Genomic DNA, 21746 nt, shown 5'->3' on the forward strand with positions numbered 1-21746 from the left:
GGCAGAAAATAAAGAAAGTTACTATGCCACAGCCTAAACAAACTTTTTTCAACGGACTTTCAGCTCAGCTGGAAATTGTGATTTTAGTAGATATACCCGAGCATGATTAACAGTACAAAAACAGGCAACATTCGCTGCCTAAGGCTTTATGAGACCCTTCCTTTTATATTTTGTCACACACTGACAAAAGTAGCAAGAAAACCAGCTGGACAGGTTTTTCTTAGCAACCAAAATAAGATTTTATAAAAAAAAAACTATAATATGTATCTTCGAGAGCAGCATACATTAAATTGATGCATTTTATAGGAACTTACACAATAGACTGAATAGAAAATGTTAGCTGCTGATGTCTCTTTTCACATTCTCTTCATATTCTGTTAACGAGGGTAGAAAAATTGTAACTTACTCTGTTGACGTACTCTATCTCCCCTCATATGATAACATACAGCTTAACAGAAAAAAAATAGGGAATTAGTCAGCCTATAACAGAACACACAACATACATGATGGATAATATTACACTACATGTTGTATGTCCTATCATAGGTTGGCTATTATAGGTTGGTACATGTATGGTCTGAAGTCTGTAGAGCTGAGGAGCTGGTCTGAGTTCTGTGTGGGAGGAGGCAGGCCCGCTGACGTAGAGCTAACAGAAGGAGTCTGCAAACCTCCCTGGCTGTTTGATTGATGGCCGATTTCTTTTAGACATCTGCACTTTTATAAACTGGAGTTAAACTAGTATACTCCTCACCCACAAAGGCTTTTGGGGTGTGGAGTGGTATTTTAATTATATTTTTGGAGTATTTGTAAATTACGTACTGATTATAGTGTATTTGTAATATTTTATAGAGGAACATTACTGAGTTGTGGCAGTATACCTAAGAATCCAATGCCCAATTTATTCAGCAATATGTATTTGTACTTGTATATAAATCTGATTCAGTGGAATCAATCAAAGTAATAGAACCTCATTTATTTCAATCTAAAATGGCTTATTGATGCATGGAAACCTTGTTACAATTTTATAAGTAGCTTATTTATCTTTATAGAATACTTACACTTCGATATTTTATTACATAGTTCAGAATAGGTGCTCCTCCATCATCCTGTTTTGTAATGCTAATCTTGAAACTCTTCCCACCTCCTGGTTGTCCATGAACATACGGTGGACTAGGTTCACCTAAAAGAAAATGTATTTATATTTAAATCTTGTCATGGTGTTCTTTGATAAATTACTGATATTGATAACATGAATGAAAAACTCATATTTGAAAGGAACACTGTATGCACCATAACCACTTTAACGTTCTGCAGTAAAAAGCCTGGCCTCCAATGACAAAATGGCAGAGGTTCCATCTCACACTATAGCAATTCAAACCAGGGATTGGTGGCAAACATTGACTGAGAGTGCTCAGCTGATATTCTTAGGTTATCACTGCTGCTACTCCTGGTATGGTGTGAAGTGAAGCATAGCTCTGCCTCTGTCATTACAGACATTTGAGGTCGGGCATCAGGCTGGTAAATGGTGAGTAATCACGAATAGATTCCTGACACCATAACCACTAATGTTGGTTATGGAGGTAATGATCATTACAGTATTCCTTAAGTAAAAAACTAAAGTATTAGGGACACTAAAGTCATCAAGAAAATGTAGCTTAAATAAACAGTTAGGTGTATAGATAATGGCACTGCAGTCTCGCTGCTTATTTATCTGCCATTTAGGAGTTAATCACTATTGTTTCTGTTTATGCAGCCCTAGCCACATCTCCCCTGTCTGTGACTCACACAGCCTGCATGAAAAAAAAAAAAACTGGTTTCACTTTCAATCAGATGTTAACTATAGACGTTTTATCTCATGCTCTGGAAATTTAACTTTAATGTCTCACACACAGAAGGCTTCGGCATCATCTGAAAGGCTATTAAAAGATCAGGAGACAAGACATTATTAATTAAACAGAATGTGCCATAAAGAAAGTTTAAATGGTAGTGGTAGTAGTACAGGAAGTGTTTAAAAAGACTGGTGATGTAATTCCTAAATGGTAGAGAATTGAGCAGGGGGATGATCTATACACCAAAACTGCTTCAATAAGCAAAAAAGTTATTTTAGTATCTATAGTGTCCCTTTAAGTAATGATTTAAAATTCAAACTTTAATATTCCATTAGCACAACATGATACAAATTTAGATTGATAACATTGATTAAAAGTTTTAAAATTATCTATAGATATGTACGTAAGACATAACCATGACTTATGTTGGTTTAATCTAGAAAAGGACATATTTTTCTCAAGTACAACTCAAAGATAACTCATGTGCATGTCAAAGAACCAGTTAACAGTTAAAATTGTGCAGTAGACAAATATAGCTGATGAATGCATATATATGTATGCAAATGATCTGCCTTGGGAAATAAACAGCTACAAAGTCAGTATTTTTAGAAAATTATAACATTTCAAATTACATTTATCAAAACAGAAGTGAGAAATAACTGCAGTTTTTCAAGCATTACAAAAAATGACATAGTAAATGATTTCTAATAATGAAAAAAAATGAATACATGTTGTCAATACATATACAGTAGTTATATAAATATGTATACAGTAAAATAAACATGTAACATAAAATTGGTCAGATAGGCATATAAGAAAAAAGTCTCATCAATCTACGTAAATATATTAATTGGCTGTTTATAGAAGTAGACGTGAAGAAGTGTAAGGCGTATACGTAACCCATAACCAACCCCTTAATGATTACTGATTCATCATATTCTATTCATCCAGCTTACAGTAACTTAATCTCTCAAACATGATACTGTATAATGTGCCATCAGGTATGTTAATCAAGTTTTCCTTTACACACTCTTTTAAAATATAGATTGTAAAACGGAGAGATAACTGGTGCAGAAGTTTTAAATAACTATGGGGGGGGGGAGGGGGGGTCTGGTCACTCCTCTGTCCTCACCCATGGCCAGTGAGTAAAAACATCTTGTAAAATAAAGCAGCCCCCACCCATGGGTGGATTGTGGGGACCCTAGTGAAGTGAACAATGGAGGATAACATGCCATGGTCCATCCCCAAATAGTTGTATGTCTCCCTCAAAGGTGGCTGGGGTTTCCAATCCCCTAGCCACCCCCTATTAAAATAAATGTTCTTAAATGAGACTCATAAATGAGCTTGGGGGAAAATGAGACACATGGAGGGGCTAGAGGGAAATGAGACACATGGAGCCGCTCATGGAGGGGCTGGAGGAGAGGGAATACGACACATTGAGGGGCTGGGGTGAGCGAATGAGACACGTGGTGAGGATGAGGTGAGTGAGTGAAACTTAAGTTCTCCAAGGAGCCAAGAACCAGAGAGCATTGGAGCCCAGCAGGGACCCAGGTAAGGGAGCAAACCACCACTAAATGGTTTGCCACATTACCAGGGAACCAGGCCATGGTGCTCCTGACATCATAATCACTACTGCAGAACAACCCTTTAAATCAAAGCTATTTTCATAATTTATAAGATATTGTCAGTAGAAACATTTTTACAAAGCTAAGGACAATTGAGTTTATTTTGTTTCTCAGTGAAGATGAGTATGGGGAAGTAATCTGAAATAAGTATATTTCTTCAAAATCAGGAAGAAATTTAAGAATTTTACAGCAGTCATCATGTTGCTATTATGGTGGAGATGGATAGGTTTTTTTAAAGTGATTATCTGGGTTTCTAAATTTTACAAAAACTTACCTTAGATTTGTTATTTGCATTAGTATTTTATTCCATATATAAATGAACAAAAATATTATGTTATTGCTTCAATTTATGGTCACATAAGCATGCACATACATTGCATGCTATGTGCTTAACTATGTACTGCACCTTTATTATACATTTGCAAAGTGTTTTTTTTGTAGTGACATTTCACATGGAATACAAAAAATGTCATTTAGAAAACAATTTAAAACACGTGAATGCCCAGCATCTTATATTTAAAAGGAAAACACGTATTTTGAATAGATTTCAGAAAGGGGCTAACCACAGAGATCCAACTTTAAAATATATTTTGGCTTATCCCAATTTTTTGACATAAATGCACACATAGAGATGCACACCAACATGTACTGACATATACACAGATACACACACATCCTGATACAGATACACAATGACACACACAGACACACATATTGTAGCGCATGAACTGTGGTTGCTATGGCATTTCTATGCCATGTCTATGATATAGGTGCTGCTAGCACTAGCAAGAGATTATAGGGATGGAGTATGAAATATTGTCAGTCTGCTTACAAGGTGTCAGCATAATTGAGAAGGTTTGACATGCAAGGCAAATAAGTGAACACAGAGGAGGAACACAGGAGGACTAGTGGTGGATGTTACAGAAGTTTATATCCCATCTCTCTAATGAGATAACGGCAGGGGAGTAAGGCCAAGGTGTATGGTTACAGGTATGATTTAACCTTAGTAATTTGGTCCTCCTCCATCAACCAAAAGAAAACAGCCAAGCTAAGTCTCATCAATGATCTTGAGGTTTTGTTTTTATCCCTTACAGACAGTTCTGGCAATATTGTGAACAGCATAGAGTTCTTATCATAAAGTTGCATGCATCACTTTGAGAGAACATTCTCATTTGAAAGCTTTAGCTTTGAATGAGACGGTTGCCTTACTCTGCAAACTGAAAAAGTAGGTAAATATGATATATTTTTTTTTAAATTGACCTGCTTCTTCTTTATTATGCTTTCCACAACCACACCCAAACTGATCCAACCAATCCCTGGGAATGCTGTAAAGTGCATTGGGCGTGCCTGGCTGATTTACACATCTGCAGTTGGAAGATCTCTTCACCTTGCCACATTGTGACAGGGAGAGTCTGAACAGTGCGATCATCTATAGCAAATACCGTTGTTGGTTTTTTTTCTTCCTGCACAATGATGACCTGTGTCTTTTTTTAGTAGACTGGTCTAAAACTGTGATGTGTAGGTATGAGGGTGGGGGAGGAAATTCCCCTAGCTGAGAGGCATGTCCAACAATGCAGTATGACCAAGTTTAGAGCAAGTTTATAAATGCTTATTATATACTTTTCAAAGTTTTAACTACGTTATTTTGGTTTATTAGTGTTTGCTTGCTGGTTTTAAAAAAATAGTCAAGTGATGCATGCCAATTTAATGTCTTGTGTGACTGAAGGTTTGCATAATAAGTGAGAAAGAGGTTGATATATACTGCTCGGCTAGAGGCACAAATCAGTTAAGACTGATTTTTCCAAACCAGAAAAAACACAATCGTGGGGAGTTTGTCCCTCTATGCCAATGTATTAAATTCATTATCTCCCTATAGTATGATATAAGCATTAGACAGCCTGGCACAATTGCTGCCTGATAATTCACATACTTCTATGCAGTGCATACCACACACTTGAATATTTATTTTATTTTGACAGTGCTCCCTATAATAGCTATGAACCAGGGACAGACTGACAGTGGCCTGGGCCATATTAGGCTTGGGTTCCCTGCAGGCCAATTTACATACTTTAAAAGGGACAGTCCAGGCTGGTGTACGTGTACCATATATTAAATTGTATGTGTATGTAATATGAAGGTAAGTATGTTTGCGTAAAGCCACTGTGAGCCCTGGTGTAGGTGATTATATTATATATTTGTGTGTATTGTGGATGCAGAGTATATTTTAATACATTTTTCTTAGAAAACAGGGTGGTATTTTTTATGTGTGTAGGCATGTTTGTGTAGCATGGCTGTATGTATAAGGGGGTATTTGTCAATTATGCCAATGTGGTTTTATGACAATTTGCATTCCGTGTAGCATAGAAATGTATGTGCATGAGGGGATTGTGTTTGTGCAATGTGGCACTCTATTTGTATGAGGTGTGGTGTTTGTGTAGTGTGTCAGTGTGTTTTTATGACAGTGTATTATGTCATGTGATAGTTTGTATGTGTGTATGTGTGCATGCGGTTTAAATGTAATGTCCACTCTGCATTCCCACAGCTTTTGCTCCCTAATTGTAGTATCTATTTCCAACACCCTTCCATATGTATACCACCTGTTTAATTTATTTAAACATATCAATACAATTTAAATATAATTTTCACATACTTTAATTAACTGGGCAATTTTAATCTTCCTCCCATAGCCAGTAGTAACTCATCCTCACCTTCCCCTTCCTATTAATAGTAGTAACACATTTTCCCTGATTCCCCTCCTGTAGCAGCCTGTAGCACCAAATTGTATCCCCATCCCTCCCCATAGCCACTACTAGCCAATTTACCGATATACCCCCATCCTTCCACATAACCAGTACTAGTCCATTTACCAATGTATCCCCATCCCTTCCCATAGCCACTACTAGCCAATTTACCAATGTACCCCTACCCTTCCAGATAGCCACTACTAGCTCATTTACCAATGTATCCCCATCCCTCCCCAAAGCCACTACTAGCCCATTTCCCCATCCTGTCTCTCCCCATAGCCACCACTAGTGCATTCTTCCCTCCTATCTCTCCCATTAGCCACCACAAGTCCATTCTACCCTTCTTTCCCTACCATTAGCCATTATTCGTCCATTCTCCCCTCATTTCTCTCCCATTAGCCACTTCCTGTCCATTCTCCCCTCCTATTTCTCCCATTAGCCACCACTAGTCCATTCTACCCTCCTTTTCCTCCCTTTAGCCATTACTAGTCCATTTCCCCCTCCTTTCTCTCCCATTAGCTACTGCTAGTCCATTCTACCCTCCTGTCTCTAACATTAGGCACTACTAGTCTATTCTCCCCTCCTATCTCTTCCATTAGCTACTGCTAGTCTATTCTCCCCTCCTGTCTCTCCCATTAGCACCTACTAGTCCATTCTCCCCTCCTGTCTCTCTCATTAGCTACTGCTAGTCTATTCTCCCCTCCTTTCTCTCCCATTAGCCATATCTTGTCCATTCTCCCCTCCTTTATCTCCCATTAGCACCTACTAGTCAATTCTCTCCTCCTTTCTCTCCCATTAGCCACTACTAGTCCATTCTCCCTTCCTGTCTCTCCTTTTAGCTACTACTAGTCTATTCTCCCCTCCTGTCTCTCCTTTTAGCTACTACTAGTCTATTCTCCCCTCCTGTCTCTCCACCATAGAAAAAGGAAAGTAAGAATCCACAAGTATTAGCCAATTCTCACACTTATAAACATTAGTAGGTAATTTTCCCCATAGTCCTACCTCTGGTGTGTTTAATGCAGCATAATCTGGGCTTCTTTCTCTTCTCCCTGCCCAGCCTTAACAACGAAACTCCATGTGCAGCCAAGCTGTGCAAGAGGCAGGGAAGTGTCTCATTTCATAACCCTGCCCACTCCAAACAGCCAAAAGGCTGCAGTCACTCACTGGAGCATGATGCTGCTGGGACAGGTCCTGCAACTTCAAGGGGGCGGTGCTTTACCAACAGGGCCCACACAAGGCTGTGTGGGTCCCTTATTATGTGTAGGCTGGCTTTGGAGCTCTTTGAACTACCTAGCTGTGCAATTAGTTACCACACCACGGGCGGGCCCCCAAGAGCCTTGGGCCCTTGGTCCATGACCGATTTGCCCGAGTGCTCAGTCCGCTTCTGGTATTAATTGAGACTCTCTTCCAACTCAAGTAAGGATATAGAGTCACTTTCACTTATAGCATAGTTAAAGTGATAAACTTAATATCTTCCCTTTGTAAAGGTTATTATCTAATCTAAAATTAGAGCACACTCTCAGTGGAGGCATTGTTCTTGCACACCTATTATCAAAATATTTGTTCAATATTTCTCTTTACAGGGTGGTAAGATTTTTTGTTATCTTTTTCATAGATTATTTTCTTGATTGGATTTAACACATTTTAAGATATTTGCACTACCTAAGGAGAATAACATTGCAGACTATTTCTATTTACATGTAATTTCTAAACAGCACTAGCTTATGATTATACAATATATAATTACTTGTATAATAATATACACTGATCATTGCTACATCTTTATGCTTTAGTATCCTTTTTTTATTTCCAAAGGGAAAATATTGCCAGATTATATGGATGCAGCTTATCGATTCTGAGATAATGATTTGTACATTCACACAAGATGAAAAATTGCATAATCTACTGCCCTGTTTTTCTTATATTGATTTTGATCAAATTTGAATAAAATATTTATTTACAAAAAAAGGCAACATTTTTTCGAAGCCATCGACCACTTATTTACAGTTTTTCAGATTCGTTAAACTCTTGCACACTTTATAATGTTAACAAGTAATGGGTGTTTGAATGCATGCTGAAATCTAGTGAGTGGGGCACACCTGCTTGCTGTAAAAACCAAAATATATACAAAATGCAGATTAAGGAACAGTGCACACACACAACAATTAGTGTAGGACCCTCCAATATTACGTTTTTGTGACCTACTGGCGGGCTTAACAAAGTATGTCCATATAGTCTAACTGAATCCCCATATTTGTTTGCTAAGATAGGTGATATTAAGTAACTTTGTAAAATGTAAACTGTATCTTGTTGAGTCTGCACTGTTCCTTAATTTGTATTTTTTTTTAATATTTTGGTCTTTATATCAGCACCACTACTTAGAACTGCATGTGCCAGGTGTGCCCCTAGACACTAGTTACATATATTTCATCTTTAACATATGTTTTATTTTAATAAATAGTAATGCACTCTGTGGATCCCCATCTGTGCCTATATTTTTACAGGGTTATTTACAGAATGGTCTCATACTTTATTAGAAGACTAGTAAATTAGAAGCAACTGCTTCCCAGATACTAGCAATATAGACACCCCCTCCCATCTGCATTATGTGGAGGCTTCAATTTAAAGAATAAGGGAGGGTTTGCAAATCAGTGTACACTCCCCATGTTCACATGTTAGGGCTATTGATTAAATAACGAAAGCAGTGGTGATATAGTGTCCCCCTGTACCACCAGAATTGGGGCTCTAATTAAATAATAATACATAGTGTTTTCCCTAATCTCCACCTATGTTTTGTAAGTGGAGACTCTAGTTAATAAACTATAAACTGGGGGAACCTAATGATCTCCCAGTCCCCATCCAGAGGAGGTAGCTCTAAGATCTATAAGGTGGGACCTAATGTACCCCCCCACCCAGCCGGTGGGTGGGGCTCTAATATTAATAAGGAGGTGTAATGTCCTTGTTAGCCGACACCCAAGGGCAGCAGGTGGTGGCTTTTTAATCAATGGTAGATAGAAAATGACATTGTCCACACCCCACCCATCGGCGTCAGATTTGGTGTATTAAATGTAGGTGGACATGCCATTGTCCAGCTGCCAATTTATGGGCAATTGACCCCCCCAAGCATCTAGCCACCTCCACCTCAATTAAAAATGAAACCTACTTACCATCCCCTCACTCTAATAATAGCCAAGATGTGGGGTGGAGCATATTTACTAAACTGTGATCAGCTAGTGGTTCCTCACTGTGACTGTAAAATAGCAACTGGGTAGCCGATTAGGTCCCCTATTTATTAAATCAATATCCCCCACTCACTGCCCTGGTGGGGGCTTGAGGGTTACACTAGGATGTCTCCCTTGTTTCTTTTATTTAACAGCGTCCACCCCCTGGCCACGAGTGGCTGCCTGTGGTTGCTCTGCACATATGACAAATCCTACATTTTGTATAGGATTTGGAAGCAAAAAGCAATGATTTTAAACCAGACACTGAAAGCTTCCAAGTGAATGATGCAGATTTCATCAGTTCAACTGAATATTGACCATTAGTAATTTTGACATTAGTTAATATAAGAATTGTCAATCCGATCAGAAATGATCTATTTTCACCAAATTGTGTTCATTTGGGAAAATGTCTTGTGTTTAGTGACTAACCCTGTTAAGGTTTTGTTATTTAATGTGAACATAAAAACTCTTAGTATCCATTAACAAACACATCAAATGCTAATATATATCAGCACAATATAAATTACTAATTTGACATGAAAATAATCAAACATATAAAAATAAGAAGATTTGTTAATTTATAAATCTTTTCCATACTAAAAGAAAAGTAGTATTGTGTACATTTCACAATATTTATATTAAAATATGTTCAACTTGTTCCTGTGAAAATATACATACAAGATTACAATTTCGACAACATCAATCTAAATATTTCATTAGAAAAAACAAAAGACAAACAAAATCCCAATTACTATGTCTTCAGTTAGTAATGAAATACTCATGTTACATGCAATGTTTTCTACAAATAACATCAACGACAAAAAAAGACAATCTCATAATTTCCCTATTACGAAGAATGTACCATCCTGATTAAGTTTCTCTAGAAATAGAAAAATGGTAACAATAACATTATAAGGTCATCCTATGGTGAATTAACTTTGTTACTCAATATAATTATGCCTCTGAGGGTAACAAATGTTATCATAAACAGGCATTGGAATTTGCTAGATTATGATCCAATTACCTGAGAGACCCATATTGACTTTTAAAACAGCAAAGAATCTAAAAAGCTTTTGGCACTCAGTAGAATGTCAAGCAAATCCATTAAATCAGATAAATATAGAAAACATTTATTTCATTTCTATTAGCTTTTTTAAAAGTTGCTATAAAGTGGTAGAAATTAAACATAAAACTCATGTCTACCATGTCTCTATAGAAAACTTTAACATTAAAAACTAGACACCAGTGGTTAGCTGCTGATAAAATTTCGTTTTTTAAAGGTATTCTTTTACTTGTACCATGTTATCTTATAGATTTTCTGTGGTTTGCAAGCAATTAAAGGAGCATTGTAAGAAACAAACCTCTACAGCTTAGTGTAGTGGTAATGTTGCCTTTAGTCTCTTGGCTCTCTTCCCTGGTTCATTATCAAACAACCTGGGAGCTGTTTGAGTGCCGTAGAGAACCTTCCCTCAGCCACATTAATAATGCAAAATTTACACTTCTACAATAACATTTTACCCAACCTGGGTGGAGAAGGTAGGCTAAAAACACAGGAGACACTGTAACCCATTTTTTGCAAATCACTCTCGTTGTTTGACAAAGCACTTGTAGATAGCGCACAGAGAATAGTTCTCAGAGAATATCATCACCACTATATTATTATCATTATTATTATTGACATTTATACAGTACCAACAGATTTTGCAGCGCTTTACAATATTAGGAGAGGGGGGATTTAACTATAAATAGGACTATTAAAAGAAAACTTACAGGAATGATAGGTTAAAGAGGACCCTGCTAAAATGAGCATACACTCTATAGGAGGTGGGGTATAAAACACATTAGGACAGGAAATAGCAATCAAATTAGGTGGGAGTGAAGCAGAGCTGGAGGAGAGAGTAGAGTGCTGCCCTTTAGGAGAGAGCAAGAGACAGAAATATAAGATAGAGGTTATTCTGGGAGGCCATAAGCTTTCCTAAAGAGATGGGTGTTAAGGCACTTCTTAAAAGATGCAAGACTAGAAGAGAGTCTGATGGCAGTAAGCAGGCTATTTCATAGGAAGGAGGCCACCCACGAGAAGTCCTGCAAGTGTGAGTTGAACGTACGGGTGTGAGCAACGGACAGGAGAAGGTCACGGGCAGAGTGGAGAGACCGATAAGGGGTGTACCTATGGATCTGTGAAGAGAGGCTAGAATTGTTCAGTGCTTTATAGGTATGGGTTAACACTTTAAATTGACTTCTATAGTATACAGGAAGCCAATGTAAGGACTGACAGAGGGGTGAAGTATGAGAGGAACGACTAGAGAGGAAAATCAGTCGGCAGTAGCATTCATTACAGACTGTAGTGGGGCAATACAGCTTTTGGGAAGACCAATTAGGAGTGGGTTACCATAATACATGCAGGAAATTACTAAAGCATGGACACGCTCCTTGGTAGCATCTTGCATAAGAAAGGGGCAGATGTGGGCTATGTTTTTAAGATGGAATCTATAGGATTTGGCAACATACTGGATGTGAGGCTCAATGGTGAGGCCAGAAACAAGTATGACGCCAAGACAGCGCGCTTACAAGGATGGACTTATGTGGATACCACTAACTTGAAGGGAGAGCAAAAGAGGAGGATCAGTATTAGGAGAAGGAAATACAAGGATCTCAGTTTTAGAGAGATTGAGTTTCAGAAAGCAGGAGGACATCCAGTCAGAGATGGAAGAAAGGCAAGCAGTGACATGTTGCAGGATGGCAGGGTAGAGGTCCGGGGAGGAGAGATGTATCTGGGTGTCATCAGCATGCATGTGGTAGTGGAATCCAAAAGAGGTAATAAGTTTGCCAAGAGAGGCAGTATAAAGAGAAAATAGAAGGGGACCAAGGACAGAGACTTGGGGGACTCCAACCGAGACAGGACCAGGGGAGGAGGTATCATTAGAAAAGGAGACACTGAATGAGCGTTGGGAGAGATAAGAGGAAAACCACAAAAGGACAGAGTTACAGAGACCGAGTGATTGAAGAGTTTGAAGAAGGAGAGCATGATCAACAGTATCAAAGGTAGCAGAAAGGTCAGGAAGAATTAGAATGGAGAAGTGGCCTTTGGATTTAGCTTTGATTAGGTTGTTAGTACCTTTGATAAGAGCAGTCTCAGTAGAGTGGAGAGGACGGAAGCCAGATTGAAGAGGGTCAAGGAGAGAGTTGGAATTGAGGAAGTCTTTCCAGAGGAAAAATGGAGCAGGGATATGGGATGATAGTTAGAGGGGGAGGATGGGTAAAGATATGTTTTTTTTCAGGAAAGGTACTACAGTGGCATGTTTAAGGTCAGCAGGGACAATGCCAAAAGAGAGAGAGCAGTTGATGATGTGTGTTAAGGAAGGCACAAGACAAGGTGAGAGAGATCTGATAAGGTGAGATGGGACAGGATCAAACAGGCAAATGCTGGGGCAAGAGAAAAGGAGAAGCACAGCCACCTCTTGTTCAGTAGCCGGGGAGAAAGTCTGAAGGGTATGAAAGTCATGATCTATGTGTGGTTGAGAAAGAGAGCAGCAAGGTGGGGAGAATTCGTTCCTTAGCTATAAAGGTTACATTGCCTTAAGTGTTCCTTTCTAGAACATTTAAATGTGGATCACTAAGCAAGTCTAGCATGTATTTAAATCTATTGAGCAAAGATTGAAATCCATAAAGCAGGGGTCACCAACCTAGATGTCTTTGCACGGCACTCACGGCTAACAGTTGAACTTCAGATATTTGCTTGTGCTACCTGTGTGGTGATTGCAGGTGGTGAGGGACAATCCTCAATGTACGCATTGCAGCACTTACAGAAAGTGATCTCAAATCACTTTATCTCAGCACTTGTGAGCAGGAGTCCTGGAGTAGAGCAGGATGCAGTCCCTACCCTTGCATTTACCTTGCCAGCTCAGTTCGCACTGCTAGATACACACAGAACTGCAGAAGAAATCTCCCCCTTATACATAAATACAAGCAACTCAACACCACTGACAATCCACATACTGAAGCAGAATCCCACAAGTAGTCTCTCACATACAATACTACAAGCAGCCCCACAAATATATAATGCCAAACACACAATATATAATGCCAATTAGACACACATTTCCACAAGCAGCCCCCATACACAACTCACATTCATAGGTAGCATACACAATAACACAAACTACTTATAAACATATACAGTATAACAATGCACATATGCTCAAATACAACATTAAAGAGCAACTGCAGCACCCATAAATAAGACAAGCACACTTCAGCAACATACACACCTCAATAAAAAACAAAAATTAGGATGGCACACCATGAAATGGTGTTATAGAATACTAGCAGTGTTATTGACTAACCGGTGAATTGTTAGGAATTTAAAATTTTAGACAAGAATAAAAAAGCTGGAAAAAATGCTTATATGAATATTTTTTCTAATTTGTTTTTTGGGTCACCTAAATTGCTTTTTTAAACCCTTAAGGACACATGACATGTGTGACATGTCAAGATTCCCTTTTATTCCAGAAGTTTGGTTCTTAAGGGGTTAATCTGCAACAGTTCACAGTTTAGTGCAGTGGTAGATGGTGAAGTGTTAAGATGGGTGCCAGATTCCTCCCCCAGAATTTTACTCCCTACACAGCACAAATATATTCATACAACACAGAGCTGAGAATAATACAGAGATGTTCATATAATAAAACAAGCTGGGCATAACATAATGTTATCCATAAAATACATAGAGCTGAGTACAATACAAAGAAAATCATACAGTAAGCTGAGCTGAGAAATGAATAGAAATATAATCACAAAGATGGGTACACAGCAAAGATACCTATAAAATACACGTAACAGCATAGACTACATACATACAACAAGACCGAGTACAAAAAGGAAATACTAACTATCCAACACAGCCAAGAGAACTGTGATGGAATGCACGGAGGGGTAATAAGGAGATCTCCACACAGTTTATGTCTTTGTAAAATGCTTTAGCTCTCTCTATCTTATTAGCTCTTTCTTAGCTCTCCCTCTCTTGATCTAATTTTCAGTAGTGCTCCTGCAATGATAACTATAACTTGTATTAAATATTACTACTGTTATGAAACATGCCAGCTACTCCATTAGCTCTCTACACATTGTGTGCACATGGTTCAAGGATCGAGGTACTGATAGACTCCAACCATGTCAGTAACTTCTGACTCATTATTAGCTCTCAGCACAAATTGTACACAGGGTTAAACTACCAGGATTCTGTTAGACTCCTTATTAACGTTGCAGCTGTCAGTATAATTAATCTGCAGTGGTAACATGGAGCCAAGAAGTAGCTGACATGGTTAACAGAAGCTTGAAGCTTCACAACTTTTCAACTAGCCACAGCATGAGTATCTCAGGTCTCAGTTGTAGAGTGACTGAGCACTGTAAACAATGGTGGGTATGTGAAGTAAGAGTCACTAAAATAATTAGCAACAGGCAGCACAGTGCTCTGTATCAGAAATACCTACTTACCCATTGTAACGGATCGCCTGGCACCCCGACTGGGTACCTCAGTTGAAGGATGCTCCTAGCACTTCCTGAGGACTCCAAGCACTGCAGCAGACACCATAAGCACCGTAGACTCCTCCAGAGAGCAAAACAGGAACAAGCGTTTACCAGAGCGTAGCAGTGATTCAGCAAGGGAGTATAACAAGCATAGCAATCCCTTGTAGCAGATTCCCCCAATAAGAGACGGCACTCCAAATTGAGGGTAAAATAGAACTCTGGTTTAATTACACACACTCTGCTTTTATCCAATTCTCCCCTGCAAGGGAGACGCCCACATACAATTATACATTACCCAATCACACAATGGTTACATCCCACAGATTCCCTCCCCTTAGCCTGAGAGGTAACCCAATTATACATACAATTTAAACATACTTTTTACCCAACTTTCATAACTCTAAAACCATACATCCAATATTAATAACAGTTACATATTATCAATCAGCACATTCCAAATACAAACATACCCAAAAATCATACGAATCTGTCCAGCCATTCGGGAGATAAGTATAAGTCACTTTTGACCGACCGCAGGCACATTTTCATGCCCAAAACAGTTCCATAGATTGGGGCTGTGCGGTCGGTCTATTTTACACCGAGAAAACGACTAAGTCCCATTCGAACGGGCGTTAGAATCTTCGAACGGGACTTAGTCTCCAGCTGCGGTGTCGAAGGAGGTCCGGGTCAGCGGTGTTCGTGCAATTGGGTAGCCGCAAACAGTTCCATAGATTTGGCTGCACACACCACTGACTGCGTTCGACTAAGTTAAAATGTCCGCCGCCACGTGTTCGTTTGTCGAATGGCGGCCACTTTACAAAAATCAGAAACAGGGTGACCATAGATACATTTGACGGGAAAAGCAGAGGTACTAGGTGTCACAGCCCCTTTTATGAATGATAGGGCAAAGGAAACCCATGCAATGGATAATAGGGCACAGATGGTTTAAATGGCATGGGCTTGACAAAAAGAAAGCCCGCTCTAATATGCAATGTTCCTGGGGAGCATTTGTATAATTTCATTTGTTAATTAGGTCATAGATCAGATAAAGGTAGTGAATACAGAGCCAAAGATACCTTTTATACTTTAGGTTTTATGGACTGTGCTGGCCACATATTATAAGTTTGGCATCAATCATTTGAAATCAGTAGCACATGACAAATAAATAATATCAAGCAGCTAGTCTAATGCGATGAATGTCCCTAGAACTTCAGTTTTAATAGCACGAACATTGCATGCTATAAAGGTCCTGAAGTTAAATTATCATAGTTGGGATATTTAAAACAAATAACCAAGACATACTATTCCAAAACAATGAATAGTGCTGTGGAAAGTTAGACCTAAGGAGAAAGAGCAATTGTATAACCTGTTCATCTATATGTTGATTACCACTTAAATTCAAAAAGACACTCGTAATGCTTGACTAAAATGTTCTAAGAGCTTTATTAAGTAAGCAGTGAGCAGTGATGATTTGAGCAATCAAATTGAGAAATCTGAATTAGAAGAATTCTCAGCTGTATTTTTATACTGCAGCTTGTTATTAAGTTCATGTCACAGTTTAGTGAGTACATTCTAAAGTGCTATTTCTATGTTTATTAGACTTGGAGATTTGTTTTGGACCAAACTGCAATGTGGCCAAATTTGGTAAATCTGGTGTTCAGCAGATGATTGATGGAAAAAGATGATTGATGGCTAGGGGACAGTCATTACACATTGGTATTGGTATTGAAGTGAAAAGTGAGCAATAGAGGGAAAAATAGGAGAAGCAGTAACAACGTAATAGAAATATAATATTTAAATTTAGATTTATTTTTTTACTGCCACTCCTATTTTGTCTTTTATTGGTTACTTTTTCTCAGTTGATCTATGAACCAAATGGCAATAAAATGCCCATACCAGTGTTCCGCAAAATACTATATTATGTACATATTTAGCAGCAATACTGATTGGCCAGCTTTTGCACCTTTTTGGCTTGGTCTTCCGATTTAGTTGACATGTGACCGAGCTGAACCAAAATCAGATCGAATTTTGGATTTCTCAAAAATGTTTCTATATTCAGAAAAAATGATTTGTTAGAACTGAAATGTCTTTCCATGCACAAATCTAATATATATCTTACCAAAATATTCTCATCGAATTTACAGTAAAAACTTAGACCCATATAAATAAAAGTTAACTTAAGGTACAGGTAATTTTTTTAATGTGTTATTTGAGTGAGTATTGCATAAATGTGTTTTTTTTTTTTTTTAAGAGAAAACAAGACAATATTCCAATGCACTGTAAAATCAACACAGTAATATAAAAGGTACTTTAAAGTGTAAGATAATATGTCTTGAATGTATTCAAGATAAATTCTGTTTGGTTTGAAATTAGTTTATTTGGTAGACTTCATGAACCTTCATGCATAAGTTGATGTAATTTGTAGAAGATCTTAGGTTCCAAGTTTCAGGGAATATATTAAAAGTAGATAAGCCATTAGATGATGAATAGCAATTGAATCGTGTATAACAGTTGCAGGAGAATAAGAGTTCAGTGTTGCTTTATAAATGCAATCTTTCTATATACAACTTTCACTTACAATATTTGTTAGCGAAAGAAAACCCTTAATTGTTTGACAATATAATCTTAATATTTATATTTTTTCACATAAATGTAAGACGTGTATTCAGCTTTGCTGTAGAAATTAGTATGAACTCACAATGAAGAATGAACTGCATGACTATGAAAATGAATATATAATTCAGTAAAAATAACTTCTATGAGAAGAAAAACATAACACTTTTGTGTACAGGACTGTTTTTAACAAAACAGGATTATATAATATTCTCGAGAATGCTGTGATGAAGTTCCATATCATCTTCAAAATTCACTACTGCAATCTTCTTACTGGCCTTTGTGACACCACGCTAACTCAATGGCAACCTATAGACAATGTATCCTCTTTGCTCATCTTCCTCAATCATCATTCCTTTAATACTGATCCAATTTGTCAAGTCATTTCCAGGATACTGAACTCATCAAAATTAAAATATTAAACACCTTACCATGAACTACAAAACTCTCCATAAACCTGTTCATTCTTACAACTACCTTCTTTATCATTTTTAATGATCCTTCATATCTTGAATCGGTGAGTTATACTGCAGTTTCAAGATCAACAATTAATTCAATATATTTTTAATTTCCCTTATATGGTTCAACACTACTTTAGCTGCAACTCTTAAGTCTCAAGTTCCATTCCCCAATTCGAATAAGGAAATTTAGGAACATGACTCTCAGAAGAGACTGTATCTGTCTGTTTCTCACACAAAAACTTTTTTTTTTTACTATACTCTTTATTCACAATGTGATATATGTATATAGGTAATGGACTATATTGACTTGCACAATCCTGAGAGAAAAGTCTCCAAGATAACTGTTCACTAAATGCTAACTGGTTGCAAATCCACAAGTAGATGACAAGCTGTAAGCAGGACATAGTTTCAAAACTATCTGACCTTTTTTTTACAAGTATTGCATGTCAGTTATCAGCCATAAATCATATTGTACATAATGTCTAAAAGTGTCTAAAAAGCTATTTGTTCAAGTTAGAAAGCCCATATATCCTAATTTAAACTTATGTATATTTAAAAAGCATCACCATTTCTGGGGTGAGGAATATAAATAATCCCAGGACTCTATACTAGAATGAACAGCGCACACACACAAAGCCAGCATGTACACACAGCGCACAATGCATACATACAGCCTTACACACACAGCCAGAGACACAGATATATAGTAAGACACACAACAAGATACACAAAAGAAACATGCAGCCACTTGCAGAAAGCTAGATGACCCAGGTACACATTGTCAGACACATGCAAACACATATAGGTACACATATACGTATAGGTACAGCCAGACATGCACCCTAACAAGCCTGTTACACAATTATACACCGCACATGCACACATCATATGCACATATACAACCTAACACACACAGAGAATCACATATTCTACTGCAAATGAGTATGCATTTAAGCATGAGTATGTATTCGTAAAATAAAAACCTTTCTCTTAGTCTGACTGTGCAAAAATAAGTTGACCTGCTAAGGCATTGGATTAAAGGAAATGGCGATTTAGGAAAAAGGCTATCCTAACTGAGTTTTGAATCTTGTCCTTTCTGCTGTAAGTGTGGAAAGCTATATATATATATATATATACGTATATCTTAATGCTGCTATGGTTTTAGCAAGAATAAGAGTAGGTGGACTTATTAAACAATATTCATGTAAAATATGGAGACAACTTTATGGGCGTAAAACAAACAAGTCAACAACTTATCTGATCATAAAATAATAGTATACACTAGAATTAAGTCTTATTTGAGTAAAAACCATCAAGAATAAAAGTCAAAAGTAGGTTCAGATAGGCAAGCAAGATATTGGTTTTGTAAATCTATAAAAATATTAACAAAATATGTATTATATTAGTCAATGAAAACACGTCTATTTACTTACGAACTGGAAGTGTCTGAAAAATTTCAGTTTTGCTATATTCTCCTTGTCCTTTTCCATTAACAGCAGCAACTTTTACTTCATATGTTGTGTTTGCTTCTAAATTACCGAGAACCACAATTGCTATAAAGAAAAAACACATTCTTAGTTAGAACACTGTTAAGACCACAAACATAATTTATGTCATACAGTGGCTTGGAATTATACTGTTACATGTTTTGTTCACATCTATTGTTCTGTCTTTTGTTTTGTTTTTTCCAAAGCATTAAACCGATTACATGTTGCGTTCTGATTGTAAAACACTGTTTTTTATTAATGTTATACACTTGTGTGGGAGCAGTGAACACAAGCTTCAGTCCTATGAAAAGGAAATAATAATTGATGTATTAGTTTCCTAATATAGACCATTAATAGCATTAGACAAGAACTATTCAAATTCATTATTTAGAAGAACAATCTGACTATGAGCTAAGCCTCTCCACTTCTTGAGAGCCATTAGAAAACAGAATTTCAAGTTTTAGTTAATGAAGACAGTTTCTGATTTATTTGTACTAAACTTTGTGTGTCATCATATTGATTGTTCACCAACAAAATGTGCATGCTATTTTATTTCTAATGTATAAATAAAGTATTGCCTCTTAGATTCTATAGTTTTATACCACTGTATAAAACTGGGGTGTACTTTTTTTTCCGAAACATAGAGAATGGTCTGTAATAGGATGCTGTCTATCGAAAGTAGTAGCATACTTAGAACAAGTCCTTTTAATTTAGAGAACTGGATGAAAAGTAGGGATATTATTGAGAAGGGCTTCACGCTTTATTTAGGAATGGCCCAATCTATATATGGTTTTTAGCTCAATATAAAAATAAATAAATATCCATCTCACTCCTTGTTAAAAAAAAAAATCCAGAGGAGAGCAGTGGAGCATGTGGTATTCACAATTTGTCTGCTTCATGTGTAAATGTTTCACCTCTCACATATGGAGTGAGAGAAAATAAGGTAACCATCTGATTATTATATAGAAATGAGAATCTCAGACCTTTAAATTAGTCTTAAGCCATTGATCGAATGAGAGGCTTGCTATTTTCTATAATATAATATAAGTACCCACTGTTTCACACGTGGTAATGGAAATAGGGAAACATATATGGCAATTTGTTCCTACTTAATCGTCAATCTCAGTTATTTTTATTTGATAGCTCCGTCACCTTCCCTGCATAGCGTTGGTAGAGAGGAGATATCTACAATCAAGGCTCTCTTCTGGTTTAATGGTTATCTCTATTTCTGATATATATTTTTACAGTTTTGAGACCATCTCACTTTTACATTAGTCAGTTTTTCAGTTCAGAGCATTAGAATAACTTGACCTGAAATCCACAACCTAAACAACTAAATCAGTAGTTTCAAAATGCGTTTTGTGAGTAGCTTAGCTTCGATACTCGTAAAACAAGCCATATATTTTACCAGCCCTACACTACTTAATCAAACACTGCAAACCACGGCAATCGAATAGTATTAAATACTGTGTTATCTAAAGGGGGAGTATTGCATTATATTTATTAAATATCCAGTTGAAGCAGAAATAAAACAGAATTATTTTGTATGTTGTATAAAGTCAGAAAATAACACATCAATGGGATTATTCATTCAATTCTGAAAGCAGCCTATGCAAAATTGTGAAGTTATTCCATAACTATCAGGAAGTATACAGAGGCAAAATTCCAGATAGCAACATTTCTCATTTTCTGATTTTAGTAACAGCTCCTGAATAGACAAGAGTAAATGCTAGACTTTAGCTCCTTTTGATGCTTTAAATTAGGGCAAATCAAATTATGATCCTGGGCTCATTTTGGGAGGTAAGGTCCCTGTCAAGCCCTCACCCACACACACATAAGCATTTTTTTTACTATCACAGGTCATTGTAATAACCTTCCCTCTCACTAACACTATTTTACTCCTGGTTTAGAATAAGGCTTTAAAATTATCAATGTATATTAACTCTATTTAGACTGAAATCAAACATTGTACAAAGTAACAATTATAAATAATCTCAAGGTAACAGAAACAACTAAATTGGAGACACATGGGGTTATTGCCAAAATCTGGTGAATATGACAGACTTCTGATCACAATGGCAATTCTCATATTTACTCAATCTACATATGATCAGTATTTGGTCAACCTTAGAGACTCTGCAGCAATTGCCCGTGATGCATTCGGTGTCCAGATTAAAATCAGTGCTTTTCCATCTGAATCCTATACAAATGTTCTCCCGCTGACCTACGCCCATTGGTGGTCA

The 21746-nt window shown here is 37.2% G+C and overlaps 1 protein-coding gene across 3 annotated transcripts in view; it reads right to left on the minus strand.

Annotated features, from left to right (window-relative positions):
- The window catches only part of NCAM2 (neural cell adhesion molecule 2), a 409545-nt gene that overhangs the window by 57981 nt on the left and 329818 nt on the right, over positions 1–21746 (minus strand). For all 3 annotated transcript variants that reach the window (XM_063448337.1, XM_063448328.1, XM_063448345.1), the window contains exons 13-14: positions 19450–19569; positions 1059–1180 (exon numbers count right to left, since the gene is read on the minus strand). In XM_063448337.1, the coding sequence (XP_063304407.1) occupies positions 1059–1180; positions 19450–19569 (242 nt within the window). The remainder of the gene's footprint in view (positions 1–1058; positions 1181–19449; positions 19570–21746) is intronic.

This window comes from Pelobates fuscus, chromosome 1 (assembly GCF_036172605.1).
Source record: "Pelobates fuscus isolate aPelFus1 chromosome 1, aPelFus1.pri, whole genome shotgun sequence".
NCBI lineage: Eukaryota > Metazoa > Chordata > Amphibia > Anura > Pelobatidae > Pelobates > Pelobates fuscus.